Source organism: Embiotoca jacksoni, unplaced genomic scaffold, assembly GCF_022577435.1.
Source record: "Embiotoca jacksoni isolate LCO1_2020_lvr unplaced genomic scaffold, fEmbJac1.0.p SCAF_55, whole genome shotgun sequence".
NCBI lineage: Eukaryota > Metazoa > Chordata > Actinopteri > Embiotocidae > Embiotoca > Embiotoca jacksoni.
The window spans coordinates 1,013,491-1,031,914 of NW_027185409.1; the positions used below are offsets into that span (position 1 = coordinate 1,013,491).

General features: G+C 43.8%; 1 protein-coding gene across 1 annotated transcript in view; it reads right to left on the minus strand.

The window, feature by feature from the left end:
- Positions 1–1,336: 1,336 nt before the first annotated feature.
- Positions 1,337–18,424, minus strand: part of n4bp1 (nedd4 binding protein 1) — a 17,763-nt gene continuing 675 nt past the window's right edge. Inside the window, 14 exon segments of the mRNA XM_069172745.1 lie at positions 1,337–3,357; positions 3,359–3,473; positions 3,594–3,695; positions 4,677–4,784; positions 5,251–5,347; positions 5,620–5,750; positions 8,753–8,988; positions 9,439–9,759; positions 10,606–10,993; positions 11,888–12,070; positions 12,072–12,394; positions 13,475–13,648; positions 13,996–14,223; positions 18,172–18,424. The exon segment at positions 18,172–18,424 is cut by the window's right edge and continues 675 nt beyond it. Coding sequence (XP_069028846.1) covers positions 3,121–3,357; positions 3,359–3,473; positions 3,594–3,695; positions 4,677–4,784; positions 5,251–5,347; positions 5,620–5,750; positions 8,753–8,988; positions 9,439–9,759; positions 10,606–10,993; positions 11,888–12,070; positions 12,072–12,394; positions 13,475–13,648; positions 13,996–14,223; positions 18,172–18,424 — 2,896 coding nt within the window. The 3' untranslated portion in view covers positions 1,337–3,120.

Below are 18,424 nucleotides of genomic sequence, written 5' to 3' on the forward strand. Positions count from 1 at the left end.
GAAAAAATTTGAATAAAACTTTGGTAACCTGTGAACAGTTTTCACCCGATTTCCTCCCGTCTTGTATTTCTCTCGTTCTTCTGACAAGTAGATCATTTTTAATGCAGCGTTAAAAACCTTTTGATGTTTTTCAGGAAGCAGTTTAAACCTCAAACGAGGATTTCTTGATACTTTGACACTTTAAATGGAAACCATCGGCCACTCGGAGCCCGGCGACCGTCGTTAAACACGAAACCATGTTTCTAGAGAAGAGAAAGTTTCTTTAGCTTCTGCTTTTGTAAAAAAAAAAGAATTCAAGATTACTAATCACACACACACACACACACACACACACACACACACACACTTCCCGCATCGACGACAGGGCGGCAACTTACTGGAAAAAAGGAACCGTCCATCTGGGAACCGTAAGCGGGAACCAATCGATGTTCGCGTCGGTTCTATTTGGTGAGATTTTTCCTTTTGATAGAGATAAAACTATGAATGTGAATGTTTCTGTATTCTTTGCTCAACACGACACCAAGTTTTATGTCCATTGCCAAAATACAAGTGAGAGAAAAAAACCGCCCACTGCAGAGGAGTGTTGTGTGTTTGGTGCAGTTTGCTCTTTAAAAAAAACATTAAAATCAGCAGGAATCACGGAAAAACTACCGGCACGATTGTTATAAAATTTGGTGGAAGGGTGCAGATTGGACCAAAGAGTGAGCTACACAATTTTGGAGCCGATCCGAAAACCAAATCCAGTAGATGGCGATAAAGCTCACAGAAAAAAACTAAAACAAAACATAGGCCATTCTAGAAACACCACGACCCCATATTAAAGTCCACATTCACAGCCACCAGCAACCCTCCGGGATACACGCCTACCTGCTCAAACTTTAAAATTAAAGGAATAGTTCTGCAGTTTTGGGAAATTCAAGGTGCTAAATATGAAGCTACAGTCAGCATCTAGCTAGTTTAGCTTAGCTTAGCACAAAACGGCAATAAAAAAGGCGATTAAATCCATCAACCAGCTTCCTCTGAAGCTCGCTAATTAAAATGTAGCATCACATTGCAGTTTTACTTTGCGTTATGTTCCACATTAATTCTTGGCAAGAGAAAATAACTTCAGCGAACAGACAAGACTGTTTTTGAGCTTCCTAATTAACTCGCAGCAAAAAGTAGTGAAGCGTGTTTCCCCAAAATGTTGAACTGTTTTAAGGCTTGATGGAAATGTTTTGGATCACAGTGATCAAAAATTACTTAAAGTAAAAAAATAAGTTAGAACAGGAGGATATAAACGGTTAACACTGCAAAAAAAAAAAAAAAAAAAAAAAAGCTAAGAAAAAAAAAATCCTTCATGGGGAACGCTGCATTTATTTTGTTTTTCCACATACATAAAACCATATGTGCACCGTAGCCAAAAAAATGCTCCTATTTACAAAAAAAAAGAAGAAATAAATCAATATACACAAAATAATTATAATACAAGAAAAGAAATCCTTCAGTAATCCGTACGACAACGACAGCAAGTACGAACGAAACAGAGGTTGTTGTTTTTTTTTTGTGACACTTTTGTCAAATGTTTGTGCAGAAATTCTTTTCTTACAAGGAGATGAAAGTGTTTGTATTTTACAAAACTCAGATGCACATGAAATATGCAGGCTGCAGGGATAAAAAAATAATAATAAACAAAATCAGTGAAACCTTGTTTTTACTCACCGCACTGTTTCTTATGTTCAGTGCATTGAATTTTTAGCTATGAAACATTAATTACAAATGAAAATCTTTGCGATTTCAAACTGAACTCCACCAAATCGAAAGTGTTTGTTCCCGTCGGAACTCACGAAGCATCTCGGAACAAAACAAAACGCCGATGCAGAACTTTCGAGACACAAAAGTCGGTCAGTGACCCAAAACATCGAAGTGTCGTCGACGGAGACAGAATCAGAGCAGCAGGTTTCAAACCTCAGAGATCATTCAGAAAACTAGCAGCGACAGAAAAACAAGATGAATATTAGTGAAGGAGAGCGTGTGGTCAAAATTCACTGCAGTGGGAAACCATCAGAAAATAACAAACAAAAACTTTTGATGGACTAAAAACACAGTTTACAACCTTTGTGAGGAGAATCAGCGCTGAATTAAACCAGGAGATGGAAACGGGCGGACTCATTTCAGAAATAGATTAATAACTGAAGTGCACACAGTTCGCTGCATCTTAAATAAAACGACCCGTCAAAAACCCTCAAAGTGTTTCCTTAATGCGGTCAGGATTATATGTGATTTCCTGCTTGTTTGCCAAACAACTACAGATCCGATGGGAGATTTCTGTTGAATGTTAAAGGTCCTGTATCGTAGAAATTCAGATGTCCGCTTCTTCTTGGATTATAAATCAGGTCTCGGTGGTAGAAATACTGTCAAAGTGTCAAAAACGCTCAGTCGGGAGGTTTGTGATGTCACAGAGTCACGCTCATGTCGTGTGTATGTATATATACACATATATATATATTTATATATATCCACACTCGGAGCAAGCACACGGTCCAAATGTTTATGTGGAAGAAAACACGCATGATGAAGGCTAACGAGAGAGAAGCTCCGATTTTTCGGTACTTAAATTAACAAAACAATATCCTCTTAAAACTGCACATGAAACGACAGGAAAGCTGTGAGATAGAGGACCTTTAACAACGCTGAAGCTAACGATCTCCTCCGGACTCTCCGACAACAAACACTGGAATGAAAACGAAGCTCTTAACTCTCTCCGGTTGTTCGAAGACTCCAAACGGATCGAACTGTCGACCGACGTCCGAGTTCGGCGAACCGGTTGTTTTTCTTTCCGCCCGGACGAACAGAAGAAGCGCAGAAGCAAGAAAAACCGAAAAGAGGACAACATGCAGAACCTGCCGGTGTTTTAGCGACGCGAGTCGCTGGACCCACGTTCATGGAAACTCGAGACTCTGGTCGGGGAGTTGCAGTGATTTATTACCGGCTGAGTTCAGACGATCCGGTTCTGTGAAGCTCGTCTTCATCGATGTGAAAGCAAAAGATCCCCGAAAAAAAAAAAGAAAAAAGAAGAAGAGATGCTCGATCTTTAGCCGGGAGGTCAAATAAATTATTGTGATGCCGACGTGGGCGAGTTCATCCCAGCAGGAGCCCCGACAGGGCGTTCAGGTCCCTCATGTACGGGTTGTCGCTGAGGATGCGGTCGATCCGCTGCTTCTGGTCGGGGAAGATGTCGTACAGCTTCCGCTTCAGCTCCGACGTCTCCCCCGGCGACCGCTGAGGGGGCGGCGAGGGCGAGGGCGACGGCGAGCGGCGGGGCGGGTGCCACTCGGGCGGGCCGGAGTGCGGCCAGTGCGTGGTGGGGGGGGGGCAGCAGGGAGGCGGGGGCGCGGAGAGCCGAGTGCAGCGCCTGGACGAAGACGGGCTGCTGCTGGGAGGACGGCCGGAAGTCGGGGGGTCTCAGAGGGGGGGGAGTGGGCGGAGCTCGCCTGATGGGAGGAGACAGACACGTGATTGGATGAAAACAAGAAGTCCCAAAAAGGACGGAGATCGTCAGCTTTTCTTTTTTTGGCGCCTAAATTCATTCACCAGTTCTGAGAAAAACACACCTGTTGTTTTTACGCAGGAAGATGTCAAGGTGAGGTCCGTGTTTCCCCAGAGGGTCGTCGGGGATCATGAAGTGGTCCTCCACGAACGTAAACTGAAGCAACCTGCCGGTCGCAGACAAAGACAGACGGGACTCGTGTTTAAAAGAACATCACTTCTAATTCCCTGCAGAGAATTAACACGTTTAAAGACGACAAATTTAGTTTATAGACAGTTTTTAAAATCAGGTTTTTTCAAGAAAAGCTGTTTCAGTTTGGTAAAAATGATAAAGGGAATAGAGAAAGGGTTTTAGCTGCTACAGTTTTCAAGCAACAGTTGCAATATATGAGTTTTCTTAAGGAAGAAAAAAAAGAGCGAGGTTAACAATAGTTCATAAGCTGACGTCGATATTAAATCACGGCTTCCCTGAAAATGACGATATATGATTAAATTCTTGAAAACAAAATGTGCTGGTGAGGTTTAACTGCGTGGAGCGTGTTTGAAAATACAAAACGGAGTAGTTTCCAGTTTTAAAAACAACCAGCAGAGGGCGCCAGCAGCTCACACATCAGACATGGAGCTGATTAATCCACATTTTAAAAGACTTACGGTTATCAAAACTTGCAAACATTCTTCGTTATCATTGATCGACATGAAATCTAATATTTTGGACATTTATGTAATTTTTAACATTTTTTTTAATCTATTTGTGTCATAAATATGTTATTATGTGAACGAGTGCACATAAGCATAACAATAAGGTAAAGAAACGTCTAAGAGTTCTGTCATTTTCCATGTAAAAAAAAATAAAAATCTAAAAGAACAAACTTAAAAAAAGAAAAGCGAAGTGTCTCAACATTTTTATTGTGTTATGAGTTTTGAATACGTTTCAACAAAAATCAACCTTTACTTTAGCATTTTGGGTGGAAAAACCTTTCTTATTGACATTAATTTTGCTCTTCGGGTTCAGTTTCTTCTTTCGACACTAAATGTAAATAAAGCGTCTGTAAATAGAAGCTGAGTGACAGTTTGTCCTCCAGCTGCCGCTCCGGACTTTCCCGCCTGACGCCGTGTGAACGTTTCACATTAAAAAAAAACACGCTCACCTCTCCTGGATGATCTTCCGCCAGGTGTCGGAGGTGTTGACGAAGTCCCTCAGGTTGTCGTTGGTTACGATGATGCCGTCTGTTTTCTCGGCGAGGTGGAGCAGGAACCTGAGAAGAAGAAGAGAGAGAGGGTGTGGAGCAGGATTTTCCCAGAGTTCAAAGGTCAGAAGCTCGTTCCCAGCTCGGGCTGCTGAGGGGGAATCCATAAAGTCCAAGGAACAGCTGAGGTGCTGAGTCAGCAGACTTGGTACACAACGATGACCTCGTTTACTCATCTCATCTCATCACCAAAACAAATTAGAATTTTTTTATTTTTTTTTGCGACTTGCAATTTTTTCGAATTCCTGCAAAATTTGCCCCAAAATAAAAACAACTTTTAGGTCATAACATACCATCTATTTATCTGTCCTGCAGTCAGTGAACTACACACACACACCAAAATGTCCCCAAATTGTTTTAAAAAAGAGCAGTTTAATCACCTGCTGGTCGACGACTGAAACTCTCACAACATGTGAAGCATTAAACGCCTCAGAAATAAAATCGGATTCCATCAAAAGGTTTCCGCTTGTTTTACCTGTCGTCGTGCGACGAGATGCGCTGCCCACACACTTCTCTGGAGGGCGTGAAGGAAAGCAGCCGCAGGTCCTCCAGCTGGTTCAGGAAATGCTGCTCTGTAGTCAGAGAACAGGTCTGTTGGTGTTACGAGGTCAAACAGAGGAAGAGACCTCACACACACGTCGGTTCACACAACCGCCGGAGAAAAGTCACCCGGAGACCGTTTGGAAAATAACTCGGCAGGTGATTGGATGAGCCAACCTGTCAATCACTTATATCAACCTATCAGATCAGCGTCGTCACGTTCGACGTCGTCCCGCGGCAGCAGGAAGGTCGTCGGACAGACCGTCGGACACAACGCGGCGACGGTCGCTTTACGTTCACGTACCCGTCGTGAGTCGGTCTCTCTTCTGACGCCACTGAGGGACGAACACCGTGATCTCCCGGTGACCCCGCCTCCAGAACGTCTCCACGGCCAGAGCGATGCCGCGGCAGGAGAAGAACCGGTTGAGGCCGTGACTGGAGAGAGGAGGAGGAGGAGGAGGAGGAGGAGGAGGAGGAGGAGGAGGGGACACAGTGAGATGTGGACTGAACTACAGCAAACCGTGACTGTTTGTGTGATGAAACATTATAAAAAAAAAGACATAAATGTGGTCCAGGTAGAAAAAACATTTTTGATTTGATTTCTAATTTGCGTTTCTTTCTGTATCATGTAAAACAAGAGCAAAAAAAACTAAAGAAAAACTTACTGAAACTGAATGTTTAAATTCAAAAACTGCAAAGAGAGAATTTTCATCTCAATTCGAAGGAAGAAAAATTCTCCTTTTATGTTGACAGCGAGTGATTTAATTCAGATTTAGCAGGTGAATTATGGAGTCAGAAAAACAACATGAAATATTTACAGAAAAAAAAAATAATACATAACTGAGCAAATAAATTACGGCTCCGAATACAGAAATCTATTCAAGTTAAAATGATGCGAGGGGCTGAATATTTCAGATAAAAACTTCTTCCAGAAGCAACAGAAGTAATTTACAAACTTGGAAAAACAAACTTCCAAACACACACAAACAAAACGCAACTCGCACCGGCGGCTGACCCAGATCGTCGGCGGTGACGTGCACGACCTGTGTGCACACGTCAGACACAACAAGTGTGTAGCCGGGACACAAAACCGCACGGCAACCCGAACAATGAGCCGCGGCAGAGATGAGAAAAACTCCCCGAGAGCCGCCGCGGCGAGCAGGAAGCTGCTGAAAAAAAACCAAAAACCTGCCCTTTGTTTTTGCTGTTTGTCCATTGTTGTTGTTGTTGTTGTTGTTTTTCTAAGTTGCAACTTTCTTCTATTTCAAGTACCGATATTTTAGCTTTTCTTTAATTGCATTTTGTTGTGTTTTCTATAAAATATACACAAAAAAAAAGAAGAAGAACAACAACAACAACCTGCCATTAATCAGCTGCTGCTGCGCCCCTACCACAACACACTGCGGTCTGACCACAACACAACAAAACAAGCTTTCACGGGACGTCCGGAGCTGCAGCTGGAAGAACTGGAGTTTTTCTTTCAGAAAACTTTGTCCATCATGACGGCCGAGACTCGAGCGTCTGACCCGAGTTCATCTTCAGGTTGTTTGTGTACAAGTGCTTAAATGGACTTCACAACTTTAATTTATTCAAACTGTCATTTTCAGATCAGGCAGATCACTTCATTTCAATTCTATTATTTCCTGAGTGTTTAGTTGCTGCTCACATTTACAATCTTTTTGGTTTAGTATTGTTTTTAACTTCTTTTTAATAACTTGCGTGGTTTTTAATGGCTTCATTACAGCACTTTGTTTATCTTTTGTTGTGTTTAAATGTGCTTCGTACACAAACTGACTTCGCTAGATATTAAAATCTCACTCCGTCCTCGAGCTGGTGCAGAAAACGTAACAGATTACAAACTTGTGACGCGGCGTTGCACGGACATGCAATCACAAGGTGGAGAACAAACAGATGCATGCACACACACACACACACACACACACACACACACACACACGTATGCACATGCACACACACACACTGCAGAACTCAGGGGAAGTTCCAGCAACTGTTTGAAAGAGAAAGTGATGAATGACACGGCAGCAGGAAGAGATTATGTAACTGGTTAAAAAAAAAAAAAAGATCACCGTGGCAACCTGGCAAAAGGGAAAACATCTCAAAGGTCTATTTGAATAACTTTACATGACCCAGTAACCTCTTCCTGGATCAGGGAACATCCCGAACATCAGACCTCCACCGGGAAACGTCACCGCTAACGTGCGTTTTCAATCCCGCCGGTAACCACGGCGATCTCGTGTTTCTGGGAAGCTCAAAAAAAAATTTTGTTGTTGGCTTTGGACAAAAAAAAAGAAAAAAAAAAAAGAAGAAAAAAAATTGTTCATCTTGATTAAACATTTATCAATTTCATGTGACTTATGTGAAGCGCCACATGATCTGTTTACTTCAGACTTAAACCAAAGGAAGTGAGTAAATCCCCTTAGTTAGATAACATAATATTATAATATACAAACGAATAAATACGAGTAGAAATCTTTAAAACTGTTGTAACCAAGTATAAAACTCAATATTTCTTTGATTTAACCAACATTAAAATCCAAATGGGCATCAAAAAGGAGCAAAAGGCATGAAATCAAATTTAAAAAAAAAAAAGGAAAAACTTTGGCATTAATTTAAATCAACTGTGGCCATTTCTTTCCAAATAAAATAAATAAAAATGATTGGATTTAAAGTGGTTTTATCAGCCTTGTAACTTACTAAAAATACAATAATGAGATGTTTGCTGTCTCATCCTGGAGCAGAAACACTGAGTCACAACCTGAGCTTTTCATGTTCAGGCAAACTTCTGGTAAGGATGGAGAGGAGGGTGAGAGGGAGGGGGGTGGCGGGGGAGGTGGAGGGGGAGGTGGATGAAACGAGAACGTGAAAGGAAGCGGTTACAAAAGTGAGAAGTCAGGACGAGTTCATCCAGCGGGAAGCTTGTGACATCACATCACCCAAGAGTGTGAGATTACTAAAAACTAAAACTTCTTTGTGTCTTTCTTTCTTTCTGACACACACACACACACACACACACACACACACACACACACACACACACACACACACACACACACACACCATGTGAATGCGTGGGTATACATTTTGGTGAAACCTACACAATCAGAGTTGGAGATGCGACCTACGCACTGTAACAGATGGTTTGTGAAGGAGACTGAGTGTGTGTGTGTGTGTGTGTGTGTGTGTGTGTGTGTGTGTGTGTGTGTGTGTGTGTGTGTGAGACCCGAAGTGATGCTGATGGGAAGGATGTTGGCTTCATGTGTAAAAGGAAATAACGCGGTGCCTGTAATCCAGGTGTGGAAAGTGACTTTTAACTTTGTCATCAAACATCCTGCTTTTACACTCATTTTGTAAAGAAACTGTGTGTGTGTGTGTGTGTGTGTGTGTGTGTGTGTGTGTGTGTGTGCGCGGAGACTCACGCCATCGCCACGTTGCTGCCGTCGATGATGATGTGTCTGAGGTCAGGATGTCCCGGCTCGTTGGGCAGCTTCAGGGTGAAAGGAGTCCTCAGCGACTGGTGGAAGCGGGCCAGGCCGGTCACCGGAGGGGCGGGGGGGTCGTTGGTGGGCGGGGTGCGGGCCGCGACCCCGTGAAAACCCACGTGCCCGATGGTCTGATAGGGCGACGTGGAGGGTCGGGGGATGGGCTGAGCTGACTGAAGAGGAAACGAAAAAAAACAAACAAAAAAAGCAACAGACGATGTGACTCGTCGAGAACGAAACTTGACTGAGGTCTCGTAATGAGTGTCTGTCTGTCTGTCTGTCTGTCTATGTGTGTCTGTCTGTGTGTGTCTGTCTGTGTGTGTGTGTGTGTGTGTGTGTACGTAGCAGCAGAGTAGAAATAATGTGACATAAAAAAAAAGAAAGAACAACAATATTTTAAACATATTGTCATAAATATATATTATATATATATAATATATATATATAATATATTTATATATATAATATATACATATTATATATATAAATATATTATATATATATAATTATATAAAAATTGAACAATAGTCAATAGTTGAAATCAAAAACAGATCAAACATGAGTTTTTAATCATGATGATGTAATGTTATAGTGTCTGATTAAGATGATGTAATAGGACGTACGGTGGGAGTCGACACCAGCGAGGCGGCGGTGAGCCACTGAGGCGTGCTGCGCAGCGCTGTCACGCTCTCCACTTTCACCGGTCCTCCCAAAGTCTGAGTCCCGCCCCGGGACAGGTAGTCCCACTGCGAGGCTCCGCCCCCTCCCCGCGCCAGGTAGTCCGTCCTGGACCCCGACTGCGTGTCGAGCGGCGCCGTCGTCGTCCCCCGCGACGTCCTGGCGTCCGAGGGGGCGACGTCTTCGTCGTCGTCGTCGTCGATGGTGATGACCTCGTAGTTTCCGGCTCCGCCCTGAGCGCTGGAGCTCCTCTTGATGGCGATCGCCTGAAGAGAGGTCGGCGTTACGGTACCGGTCCGGCTCACCGAATCATTGAGATTAAGATAACAAACTCCACGAGGACGTTTTCAGAGTCGTCGTCAGCATCAGCACCGACTTCCTCACGTTAACGCGACCGCCGAACATTTGTGATTTGAAACTGGAGCAGAGGAACGTCAGCTGGGTTTCCTCTGACGTTGGCGGAGGTCGTGTCGCCGTGAATTCGTCCCCCAGAGTCAGACTGTCAACACCGAGTTCCACCGGGACCTTCTGAGGCGTCGGAGGGGTGTTAGCTGTTTATTGGGGGTTTGTGAGCTTTGTTAGCAGGTCGTTAGCGTCTTTAGCGAGTCGTTAACTGTTTTTGGGCAAAATTAGCTGTTAGCTTTGTTAGCATTATTAGCTAGTTGTTAACTTTAGGTTAGCAGGGTTTTAGCGAAATTAGCTGTTAGCTCTGTTTGCTGGTTGTTAGACTGTCAACACAGAGTTCTTCTGAGTTCTTCTGAGAACTTCTGAAGGAAAAAACGTTCACAGCAAACTGTGGCGCCATGGCAACAGACCTCCAACTAGACGACGCAACCCCGCGACTACACGGCCGTCGCTCCCGACCCCGACCAGGTTCTATTGTTCCACAAAAACTCGCCCTCTTCTCCAGTTTCAGGCCCGACGCTTAAAAATCCCAAATGTTCTCGTTACCAGCGGTTACGTTAACGTGAGGAAACTCGCATAAAACGTCCTCGTGAAGATGGTTGTGGCTTCCTGCTGCTCTGCTGACATCACGCAAACAGGAACTGGTGACGGTAACGTTAAGAAAATAAAACAGAAAGTAGTTTGACGTCGGTGTGAGATGTAAAAACCTGCTGAGTGCCGGTCTCGCTGCTGCTGCACTGCCTCCGGTGGCCGAGCCCGTTACTGCTGCTGCCGTGCTGGTTGGGCTTGATGTTCTCCTTCGACCTGCCCGGGTCCACCAGCGCCCGGCTCAGCTCGCGCTCCTTCTCTCTGAAGCGAGAGACCGTGGAGGAGGAGGAGGAGGAACAGGAGGAAGAGGTGGAAGAGGAGGAAGAGGAGGCGGACGCGTCCGGGCTACGCACAGAGTTCAGCTGCTTCTCTTTTTCGCCCATTTTCGACATCTGCTCGCAACGCTTGGTCTCCTCCACGATCTTCTCCAGGACGAGGAAGGTGTCTTCGGTCTGTCCGGTCGCCTTGACGACCCGCTCCACCACTTCCTGCTGGTAGCCCATTGTTCTGCAGGAGATGAGTTTTAACATCAGCAAAGGAGGCGTTGAAGGATGAGTTTGAAACGTACATTAAAAGAGTTTTGTTTTTTTTGGGAGGCTTTTAATTGAGAAGAGATCTCGTCCTAATTTTATTAATTTTACGTCAAATTATCATTAAAATCTCCGACTGGCGAGAGTCAGACAAAATAAAGCGAGTAGTCTTCTAACAAAAAAACTAAATTGCTTCCTTCGTCACTCTTTCACTGCAGCTGCTCGGCGAGGAAACACCGAAAAGACAATATTCAACAAACATCTTAAAACCAGTTGAATCTCCATCGGCCTCGTTCGAGTCACCTGAACCTGTGAATGTGTTCGTTCGTCACAAGCAGCAGACAGAAGGAACAATAATGTGTTTCCATGTACATACGGACACGTGAGCTTTGTTTTAAGAGCTCAAATATATGAATACGTGTCTTTTATGGCTAAAATTCATGTTTATTTCTAACGATAATCACGTAATCTTCCTTATATTTTCTTATTATTAATAGTTTTGTCGTTAGAAAACACTGAAACATGCTCATCACAATATCCCAGAGGTCAAAGGTCACTTCATCAAATGTCTTGTTTTGTCCAAATCCAGATAATAATCATTTTGTTATGTCGTACGACCGAGAACATTCTCACATCCGAGGAAGTGGACTTACTCATTATTTGTAAAATTTCTGTCTTAAAATAAATACTTGAATTATTTGCTGATTACCAACAGATTAGCAGCTCTTGCAGCTCCAGTTCATGTCGCACATAGAAAAACATAAACGACACAATTCAGAGAACAACAAATTCCTAAAAGCCAGAATATTTAACAAAAAAAAAAAAAATCACATTGATTTGCAGACGTTTCCGACCAAATCCAAACTTTTACCTGAAGAAGTTGACGAGGCAGCGCAGGTTTGTTTCCGGGCTGACGGCCTCCCCGTCGTCCAAGACGCCGTCCGCGGAGTCGGCCGCCATCGCGCCGCTCACCGTGTTCGCCTTCGAGGAGGCGAAGGACGAGGAGGCGAAGGACGAGGAGGCGGAGGGAGTTTTGGACCGACAGCCGCCGCCCCCCCCGCCCCTCTCTGTCCCTCTGCCGCTCCCTCTCCCTCGCCCTGTCGGGCGACTCGTCCTTCCTCTCCAGGGAGTACTGTCTCTTTGTGTCCCGAGTCTCGCTCTCAGATAAGCGCCGCTTGTGCGTTGGCCGCGTGCCGTTGAGCAGGACGGCCTCGTGGCCCGGACCTATCCCGCCTCCCGCTTTGCCGGCGGCGGTGCCTCTCTCCTCGAAGCTGGTGTCCAGGATGCGGATGGAGAGCTCCGTCACCGGGGTGCTGCTCTGCGAGCGGTCCTGGTCCACCTCCGCCATGCCGGGATGCAGCGCCGCGTTCAGCTGCGCCTGGAAGAGGAAACACAGACGGCGGCCGACTCGGTCAGGAAAGTACCGAGAGAAACTTCCCCTCAAACCTGAAACTCTCGGCGCGGTCGCAGTTCAGACTGGACTTCCCTGCACGTCCGACATTTACAAAAATATTCACAATTTAGGATCTTAAAAAAAAAATCTAATTTGGACATTTACGCTTGAAAAGTGACTTTGAAATGTCACCAAATTGCTGCCTATCAATGTGCTGTTGGTTCTCAGATTATATGACTGATTGTCACAGCGTTGGAAATTTGAAACGTTTCCCACAGGATGTTTAATATGCAAAAAGCAAGAGTTTCTGTCACAGCTTCATACGTTGGTACAAAACTGCCTCAACACCCTTTCAAAGTACGATTTCCTTTATTATTCAAAACAGTACGGGGGTGACATTTCCCTTATTCACATCACAATATGTATATCTCTATTTTAGTATGAGTCATTACGTTTTAGTTGCAAAACTACAGCATCCTTATTCAACCTAGAACGTGTACTTTTTGGAGGATGAGCTGTTACAGTAAAAACACACCTTCCTGTTTGCCACATCGGCTCTCATTAAAATCTCATTAAGATCAACTCGGTTATTCCAGTCACACGTTTCATGAAGCTTGATTTTAAATCTCCAAACCTGTGCTTGTAATTGTTTTATATAAACTCTACTTTACTCCGTTTTTATCTACATAACTTACATTTTAACGCTTATTTTATCGTTTTTGTTGATTTTAATTCATTTTTTCAGGTTAAATCTTCCTCCGTCTGACAGTTAAAAGGTTCAACTCGAAGCTCAACTGTGATTACAATCTTATCTCTGTCAACATTGTCTTGTTGCTGTGACCTCGATGATTTCTCGAGTACAACTAAAAGGTTGAATAACTGAAATTTGAAGCGTAACGAAGCTTCAGGACAACCGTTTACAAATCTCAAAAGCCGGTTTAAAAAAACCCAACCAAAACTCATCATACAGTAGTAAGTTACAGTCCCACAGCAGACTCTATTTACTATTTTGTGAATTTAGAGTTTCTGCTGCTCTGTTGTGAATCCCGTTGAATGAAGACTGACCAGAGGAGACGTGTTTGTGCCGGAGGGGCTGTGAACGAGTCCCAGCAGCTCCTCCTTCAGGCCGCTGGGCAGCAGCAGCAGCTCCATCGTGTACTTGTCGTCCCGCTGCTCCACGAAGGACTTGAACGCTCGCTTCACCATCGGCTCTCGGTCGCTCGGCAGACTTCGCTTCTCCTGGACACACACACACACACACACACACACACACACACACACACACACACACACACAGTACATCTTCAGTATAGTAAATTAGGAGCGCAAAATCGATTATTCATCCCAAGAAGTTCCATCTTCAATCATGAAATCACATTTTAGGAGCAAAAAAAACCCAAAACAGCACGTTTCTACGTCACAAAATACTTTAAATAATCGTCAAATTGCTGCCATTTAAATTTGCTTCTGATTGTGTGATATATTATACGTACAGAAGAATAAACCTCTCTGTTCCTTCGTCGCTGTACCGTTAAAAATTATGACTGATGATGACGTTTTTTTTTTTTTTTTTTTGGGACTCTTACCTGGAATAGCGCCACAAACTGCTGAACTCTGGTCTGGGCCATCACCACCGGTTCGGCCCGACCCAACAGCCTCAGGCAGCCCGGCTCGGGCACCAGGACCTCGGCGCTCGTGTCCCGTATGAGCCGGTCCAGGAAGAGGCCCCGAGCCCCGGCGAAGATGCAGTGAATGTCCGCTGGGTAGCGCTCCTCTTTCTGCAGTTCTGGGTCACACAGTCCTCGAACGTATTCCTGCACCACGAGGAAAAGATCATTAAATAAACAACTCTAAGCTGGACGAATACAAAGTGAGAAAAAAAAAGCACTGAAAACAAATGTAATGCTCAACAAACGCACAAGGACACAATCTCCAAACAAACTCGCTACAGAAGCCGAACAGTTCGGTCCTGTTCCTTTTTAGAGCACCAAATAATTACTGAAAACCATATCGATCAGAAAAATTAGCACTTGAACAACAAGATAAGAAGTTCTTAATATAGGACAGAAACCAGATTTGGTAAAAAATAAATCGTAGACTGTATATAAAATTGTTCATAGCTTCCAGGTCTGAAAAGCGAGGCCACTGTGGAAGTGTCTTCAGCTGCAATACCAGCGAGTGCCACTAGAGGTCGGCTCCAAAAAGCCTCCGGCTCCATAGACTCCCATTCAACTTCTCTCATCAAATCCAAAGTGAATAAAATGTGTCCATCAGTTATCTCGGTGTTGTTAGCTAAAGTCACCCCTTCTTCTTAGTTTTCTGGAGGTCCATCTGAAAATAATCCCTCATTCATTAGAAAAGAAGATTCAAGAAGACCTGTTTTTGGGGGCGTGTCTGTTTGATTGACAGGCCTGTGGTGCAGTCAGGTTACAGCTATCGGTGAGTAGGACGTAGTATCGATTCCCCCGAATCAGTGGTGTGGTGTCCCCTCCACCCCCCCTCACAGCTTGCCCAAATATGGTCACTTCCTGCTCCAAACCGCTCTGAACTATAAAGATGGTGACGGACAGAATCTGAACTGGAGGATTCATAACGTTCACAAACCGACGTGTGACGTCATTCTTTACATACGAACAGTCTGTAGTATCACCCAAGATGCACTTTAATAGCAGGTTAAAACCTAAAAACTGTTATTTATGCAAAAATCTAAAACAAATCTTGATGTCCATTGTATTTTCCAGGCCTCATTCTGAAAGTGCTTCTATGAGCTTTGTGTTAGTTCAGAGGTTCACCACATCGCCGAAGGGCAGCAAGTACTGAAACCAAACACTTGTCAATGAGTCGGGGACTCTCCTCTCTTGACAAATGTTTGAATGAATCAGCTGCAGGTGGGTGCAGCAACTTTCATACAGGCACTATGACATTTTTTTAGCATTAGTGCGATGGAAAAAAAAAAACATGACTCAACAATGACGCAATGGGAGAAGAAGAAGAGAGACGACGTCAGAGTTCAGAGTAAACCGGATTGCAAATATCTGAATAAATAACCAAATATAATGAGTTTCCTGTAGAACCGGTTCCACCTCATTGCTGGTGCTTTGGGTTTTTAACAACAGGAAACACGACTAAGAATAATACATTTGGTTTCAGTAAATGTGCTTTGTGGATTTTAAGTCAAGTATGTATGGCTATGAGGTTAAAGCTCATTGAGAAGTATTTATGTTTGTTTTGTTCACGTGATACATACCAGTGTTTTGAAGATTACCCAGCTTCTCAACATCGTCAGCACTAGAAATTTAAATTCCATTTACCTCCACTGTATGTGGTGAAATTCATAAAATGAGCATTTTAAACCATCAGCATACTTTTTTTTTGTTGAAATCTTAAAACAAAACAAAAGCCTTGAACAGGAAGTTATTGCAGCTTCACTTCACCCATTTTTATCTGATTTAATCTAAAAGTTGATACTTAAGCAAAAACCAGCAACCGGGGTTCAAATTCAGCTGCACCATTAAAACACGACGTTCAGACTCAAACGTGTTAACAGCAACAACAAAAAAAGAAAAAACAGGGGAAACTAGAAAAGTTCTAATAATACTAGTGATTTCAGAGACATTTATGACTCCTGTATCATCATCATCATCATCATTTCCACATTACACTCTCGGTTGACTGGCAGAGCTCGAAACAGCTGCTCACGGGGCACATAAAAGAGATAAAGCGGTAACCATGACGACACGAGATGCAGAAGTGTGAAAGATGTATTTTTTTTTCTGTGTGTGTGTGTGTGTGTGGGAAATCACACAGACAAAAAAAAAAAAAAATGTGTTTGATCAAGGTGGAGATTCAGATGTTGACTTTGCGTGAGGAGAGTAAACAGCTCAGTCTCGGGCTCAGGTGACGTTAGACATCGAAGTGTCACCGTGTCGATGCCACAACTGTCCCGCAACGCTTACATGTCCAACGTTAAGAGTACAGACACCCGAGTCAGCAGTTTTCAGAGCAGACCTGAGATCCCCCCTCAGAGTCTTTTAGAGATATTTTACCAGAATTATTGGAATATTTCTTCAAAATAAAAGGTGTCGGATTTAATGGCATCTAGCAAGAGTGTAAAAAAACAAACAAACCGATGATGACCGTGAAACTGGAAAACGCTTCAAGTCCGTCTCTAGAGCCAGGGTTGGGTTTGACCCCGCTGGGCTACTGTAGAAACACGGCAGCGCAACGCTGGTATGAAGGGAGGTTTCAGGCGGTTATACACGGATGAAAACATAACTCCACATTGCTCTTTTAAGAGCATGATATAAACATGCTGACATAAAGGAATAAATATACGATGAGTTAACGCCGAAGTCAGTAAAACGATAAAACTGCAACGATGGAGATTCCCAGGTCCCCAAAAGTCCCAATGAACTGCAGTTTCTAGCAAAAAAAAAAGTTTATTTGGAAGTAAGAGTTGCGCAACAGAAACCAGTCCACTGAAGTGTCTGAGAACGAGCATCTCTACAATTAATGTGAATTTGAGCGATTTGAAAACAAATCTAAAAAGTACTTTACTCTAGAGTAGAGTACTTATATATATTTTAATAAATTATAAAATAACGCATGAGCAAATTGCCGCAATTTGAAAAATAAAACGTTAGAAAGTGCTGAAATCCCTCCGGTGAGTCACACGGACGAGAACCGCAGACATTTAATGTGATTTCCCTTCAAACATTAAAGAACTGAACTCTCAACTACTTTCTGCCACAGTTTCATCTTTTCTTATTATGTAAATAACAACAACACATCTTCACAACTCCACTCAGTTGTCTATTAACATGACAAGTATTTACCTAATAAAAAAATGTTTCCCTCACAGAATAAATAAATGATTTAGCCTCGTTTCCTCTTTTAAAATATTAAGTTGCTCAAACATACGAGTGTCAAACTTACATAAAGTTAAACCTCGTTTTTTGCTGTTGTTTTTTTTAAACAGCCATTTAAAGTCAGCCAGTGCGTCTTAACTGAACTGTAAAAACACTGAAACTGAAATGATCTGTTTGACTTGCAGTCGAGTTTCTTTAATAACGACCTGTTTACCAGCGACAACACGAGAAAGACCGACGAACTGAAATGTCATGACATTTGTGACTTGCTATCACAATCTAAATATTGTGGCGATCATGAGGGAACATTATGACTGTTGCTTTCATAAGAGTGTCTGAACTCCCCCAAACACATGAGGAGTGAGCGTTATTGTGGCGGAGAAAGATATTGTTTGTATTGGAGATGTGCTGCTGCAGCAACAACAACAACAACAACAACAACAACAAACTCTGCAGTGAAAACCAAGAATGGCAAAACATACAAAAAAAAAAAACAGTATTTGCAGATCGCATGTCAATCAAAACGGTTTTAAATTATAAATATAATCAACAGTTCCTGCTGCTGACATGAGAGAGTGACCAGCTGATCCAGGTGTGACCAGGTGTGACCAGCTGGTCCAGGTGTGACCAGGTGTGACCAGCGGGTCCAGGTGTGACCAGCGGGTCCAGGTGTGACCAGCGGATCCAGGTGTGACCAGCTGGTCCAGGTGTGACCAGGTGTGGACCAGCTGGTCCAGGTGTGACCAGCTGGTCCAGGTGTGACCAGGTGTGACCAGCTGGTCCAGGTGTCTCAATGGCGCTAATTTGTGTTTAAAATGATCTGACCGGAGCTGGCAGAGAGCGGACGGTTGGTTGGTTTGTTTTGCGGTGAAACTGAATAAAAACAAGCCTCACCTTCGCCTTCGACACGTCGTCCCTGTTCCCCCGGAGCTGCAGCCATATCTGGCGTGACGTCCTGCCGCCGTGCGCCTGTCCCGTGTGGTCCAGCAGCCCGATGATGGTGAACGCCACTTTGAAAACCTGCTCCACGCGCGGCTTGGCGCACTTCAGCTCCTCTTCTTTCTCCTCCACCACCGTGAACTCGTCCACGGTGGTGGAGGAGGGCGGCGGCGGAGGAGGCGGCGGAGGAGGCTGAGGAGGCGGAGGA